The sequence below is a fragment of the Solanum tuberosum genome, unplaced genomic scaffold, assembly GCF_000226075.1.
Source record: "Solanum tuberosum cultivar DM 1-3 516 R44 unplaced genomic scaffold, SolTub_3.0 scf00183, whole genome shotgun sequence".
Classification (NCBI taxonomy): Eukaryota; Viridiplantae; Streptophyta; class Magnoliopsida; order Solanales; family Solanaceae; genus Solanum; species Solanum tuberosum.
In genome coordinates this window covers 970,949-975,656 of record NW_006239110.1, presented here as the reverse complement: position 1 = coordinate 975,656, position 4,708 = coordinate 970,949, and the positions used below count along the sequence as shown (strand labels likewise).

General features: G+C 38.1%; 1 protein-coding gene across 1 annotated transcript in view; it reads left to right on the top strand.

Moving 5' to 3' along the window:
* The window catches only part of LOC102603537 (sacsin), a 58,425-nt gene extending 54,503 nt beyond the window's left edge, over positions 1-3,922 (top strand). The window contains exon 13 of the mRNA XM_006354916.2: positions 3,302-3,922. Within this exon, the coding sequence (XP_006354978.1) occupies positions 3,302-3,499 (198 nt within the window). The 3' untranslated portion in view covers positions 3,500-3,922. The remainder of the gene's footprint in view (positions 1-3,301) is intronic.
* The last annotated feature ends 786 nt before the right edge of the window (positions 3,923-4,708 follow it).

The following is a 4,708-nucleotide window of genomic DNA, read 5'->3' as shown; positions in this document are numbered from 1 at the left end:
AGAAATAGCAGATGCTATGATAACAAAGCTAATTCAATAGAGAAAGTCAAATGGAACTGCTTGACTACTTTTTATTTTTGGTGTAAAGAGGAAGGGATAGAAGAAGCTGCATAAATTTTGGATTTGCGTTGCTGAAGAGGGGGAGGGGGAGGAGGAGGGGGAGGGGGAGGAGGAGCAGGAGCAGGAGAAGAGTGTTGTTTGTGGCTGAAGAGTAGCCACGAAGCAGAAGAAAGAAGAAGAAGAGAAAAGAAGACGAGTACCTGAAGGCTGTAGCTGAGGAGTTGTGTTGCTGAAGAGAAATACGGAGAAAAGAGTCATGGTTTGTGGCTTTGTAAAAATAAACCCTAATATTGCGTTTTAATTATTAAATCACGTTTTTAAAAAACAATAGGAAAGACCTCGCCTCTGTTGCTTCGCCTCGCCACATCACCATTCTCGCTATTTCTCTCCTTTGTGAGATCGCCACTCAGGCTGAAGCTGAGGAGGAGTTGTGTTGCTGAAGAGAAATACGGAGAAGAGAGTCATGGTTTGTGGCTTTGTTAAAATAAACCCTAATATTGCCTTTTAATTATTAAACCACGTTTTTTTAATAACACCTTTCGCCTCTGTTGCTTTGCCTCACCACATCACCACTCGCTATTTCTCTCCTTTGTGAGATCGCCACTCCTTGCCAGTAGTAGGCGTGAAGGCTTCTCCTAGCCTTGCCTCTCGCCAAAGGCGCAATGGCTATCGCCTTTCACAACACTAGCATATTGAATTTCGGGTTTTGGCTGAAAACTTTGGTAATGTTGTACACTTTGAAGAGCATGACTCTAATATTCATCAAGAGAATAGTATTGTTGGTGTGTAAAACAACCATTGCCGGCAACATGGGTCGTCTAGACTACCTTATGCTTTCTAGTGTTGTTTGCACACACTGAGAGACGGTTTATGTTTGGAAACTGAAGTACAGGTTGAAGCACTTTTAGTTTCTCATCACTTGGGAAAATTTACTTACGCTGCGATCAGTAAGGCCAAGGAAATGGCTGGTGCCTTTATAGCCAAGGAATTTTAGATAGATTGTTATTAAGATGAAGAGGTTGTTCTCAAAGAGAACTGGTTCACCAGGGGCAAGCAAATAGAATTCTATTGCATATGTGGAATACTTTCTCTTGTGAACCCACTTTTAGGTTGTAATTTGTACGATCAGGTGTAGGAAATTCTATTGGCTGGATATTGTTCAAAAGTCACTCTAAATGTATTTTAAGAAATGTTGTGGAAGGTATTTCTCCTTATATATTTACTTATGCTTGAATGATACAAGCAATATCTATAGTCAATGAGGTAGACTTCTCTTGTCGACTTCTCAGTGACGTGAAAAAACATGGGTGTGTACCAAATTCATCGAGTTGCTAGATTCTTATTCGTACACATTCAAAGTATGGCAGTGCTCTTGTATAAAAGTTTTGAGTTAGAAAGTTTTACTAACATCCTGTTCCACTATAATGAACATGTTACTAGCTCTTGGAACCTCCAATTGAGTAAAGAGGACGTCTTGCTTGACACACGTGGTAAAGTGTTTGTTTGGGTTGGTCGGTTCTGATAGCCTAAGTGGCGCGGACTCTTCATTTTCGGAGGCCAACCCATCTTGACGCGACACCGATGCGGGTGCGGGGTGCGTGTTGGATTCGGTCAATCCGATCCGGACACTTTGATCGGAGCCGAGAAAAAAATTGCCGGCGACGTCTTCAGATTTGGAGGAAGTGGAGCTGGCGAAGCTTCTTGAAAGGAGAAGCTTGAAAAAGTACAGAGGATTCAAGCACAGAGGAGGAAGATGCGTTTTTTGTTGAAAAAGTACAGAGCTTTTTCTTGAAAAAGAACTCAGAGACGAAGGGTTTCTTTGGTAGTCGTTGTGTAAAGCTGTACCATAGCAGATCATTAAATAAACTAAACACGCTAAAGAAAGATTTAAAAAAAAAGAACTATTGTGATTAATTAGTAAATAAAAGATGATTAATTAGTAAATAAAAGATGCCACAACTGTGTACAATTGGGTCGGCAAAATACCGTGACTTCATTAATTAACCAAATTAATTGAATAATCACTAAATATTCTCTCTTCTTTAACAGCTACACTCCTTTTATTTTGTATGCAATTAATCATTATATATATTTCACAAATTTTCTTAGTGGTATTTTATGCCGTTGTTTAGTAGTATGTATGGTATAATTCAATTAAATTATATATATATATATACACACACTCATATAACATCCTTTTAGCCGAATCCCCGCACCCGTATCCATACTCGGATTTGTACCCCCAAATCTTAAAATTTAGATTTTGGCAAATCTGACTCTCGGATTCGCATCCGTCTTGGATACCCACACCCGCACCCGAGTACGAGCAACTTAGCTGATAGCAAAGTTCTTTTGAAATTGGGCAGAGATAAGTAAAGTTGGCTGGATCTGTAGAAGAGTTATCCCCTAATGTTCTGCTGTACAAAGTCAAAGAAGAATTTGAGCCATTGAGCCTTGCTTCTTGTCTACATTGTTCTCATGGGTTTGTTTGCTAGCGGTTCTCTAGACCTATATCTTATTGAGAGGTAGTGCCTGATCCACATTCAAGTCTTAATAGAATCACTGCTATGATATCAATGTTGCCTTACTCGAACCCTGATGATGAGGTTCTTGTTGCGGATGGGTTATTGCCATGAATCAACCCTAGTCAGATGTGGATATCACATAAACAGCTATTGGGCTGAGAAGAAGCAATAGGGCCAGAAGGTCTTCACAAAGGTTAACAGATTATATCTGGGATCCCGGTCAGTAGGCTTGTTAAAAATAGGGGTGCAATTAGGGAACTGGTAAAAAAGGAAATAAGGTTAGCAAGAATGGGGCATGTATATTGTTGTTGCAAAATTCTCTCTCCCCTCATTCCCTTTCCGAGTCCATCTCCTTTTCATTACCCTTCTTATCTCTATTGGTGTTGCCCTCTATCTTGCTATTATCAGTGCAAGTCTGGTTCTCAATATTGAATATAAGCAGCTGTTTTTTCTCTGAAACTGATTATAAATCTATGATTCGCTACAAATCGTATCTTCATTTGTGAAATAGAAATGAACTGTGTCGCAATATAATTCTAAAATCCCCGCCTGTCTTTTCAATGGTTGCATTATTTTACAGAATGTAATTTCTTGGTCCCCCTATGAATGCCACCATATGATCTGGATCGGTTTCTCAAAGTTGCAAATATAATTTTTTGCCGAGTACACAGCCAAATTATTAGAATAAGAAATTGGTGAATCTTGTGAATTTGCAGGAAAAGTCTGACATGGCTACGAAAGAAGCTGACACAGCTAAAGCAGCATGGCTGTGCCGCATCTGTCTCAACACTGAAGTTGATGTTACTATAGTCCCTTGTGGTCATGTGCTTTGTCGTAGATGCTCGTCTGCAGTTTCAAGGTGCCCATTCTGTCGGCTTCAAGTCTCCAAGGTTATGAGGATGTTCCGGCCCTGAATACATTATTGCTGCAACCAAGCCTCCTACCGTGTACTTCATTTGTGTGGTATGCTATCATTTGCTAAAGGAGAGCTGATGCAGTTTTGAAGAGTGTTTACTTGAATTGTTCTCCCAGTTTCCAAGGGGCTTTCTTCTGGATACCGTATTAGAGTAAACCCCTTATTTTTATCGAGTCAGAAAAGAAATTGTTGTAGATGGAGCGATATATAAAGCTCAACTTTATAGGTAATTGTATAGGATAGGGTCTCTTATGATCTAGTCATGTACAGAAAATGGCATATGGTAGCATTCATAAGGGTCTCTTATAATCTAGTCATGTATAGATTTTTTCTTGATAAGGTCTAATCATGTATATAAATTGGCTATGGTGTTTTAAATGATGTCTATTCAAGTCACAATTGAAGTGTTATTATTTTTTTACAGTGTGTTTTAATTCTAGGACGGTGAAATTGGAAATAATTACTGATTGAAACTTTTTATGCCTTGTATAATCTCCCAGGTTGTACCAGCATCTCTGAAGGTCTGGATACTGGCATAATACACCTAGTTCCAACCATACGTCTTTACATGAATGATCCACTTGCCCCGAAATGACCTGGACCAATAGGAAAATTTCAATTCATTGGGCCTTTCGATACAATCAAATAGAAAGCCCCAAGGGTGCCATAATTTAGGAGTCCAAACTATGTGATTCAATAAAGGATTAATTACTTGAGTGAATTCCTTTTAAAAAATAATTACTTATTTTAAATATACTCTTTAATTATTACCATTTATAGCAATATCTAACAATATTATGTATTTTATTATATTTATCTCTCTCTTGCCTCTTTCTTCTTTTTCTCTCCTGCCTTTTTTAGTTTGTCTCTCTTTCTCGCTCTGTATCCCTTTCTTTCTTTCTTTCTTTCTGTCTGTTATTCTTTCTCCATTTCTTTGTTCTTTCTGTACGTTGTTCTTTCTCCATTTCTTTCTTTCTGTACATTGTTGTTTCTCCTTTCTTTCGTTATACTGCTCTTTCTCCCTCTCTTTCTATTGTTCTTTCTCCCTTTCTCTCTCTACTTTCTTTCGTATAGTAGTCAATAATTCGTATCAATAATTAATTAGACAAGTAATCTAATCGTAACAAATGAGGAGATATAAAAAGCTGCAAAATGAACAAAACTTGAATTAAAATGTATTACACACATATTAAAGTTGAATTAGATG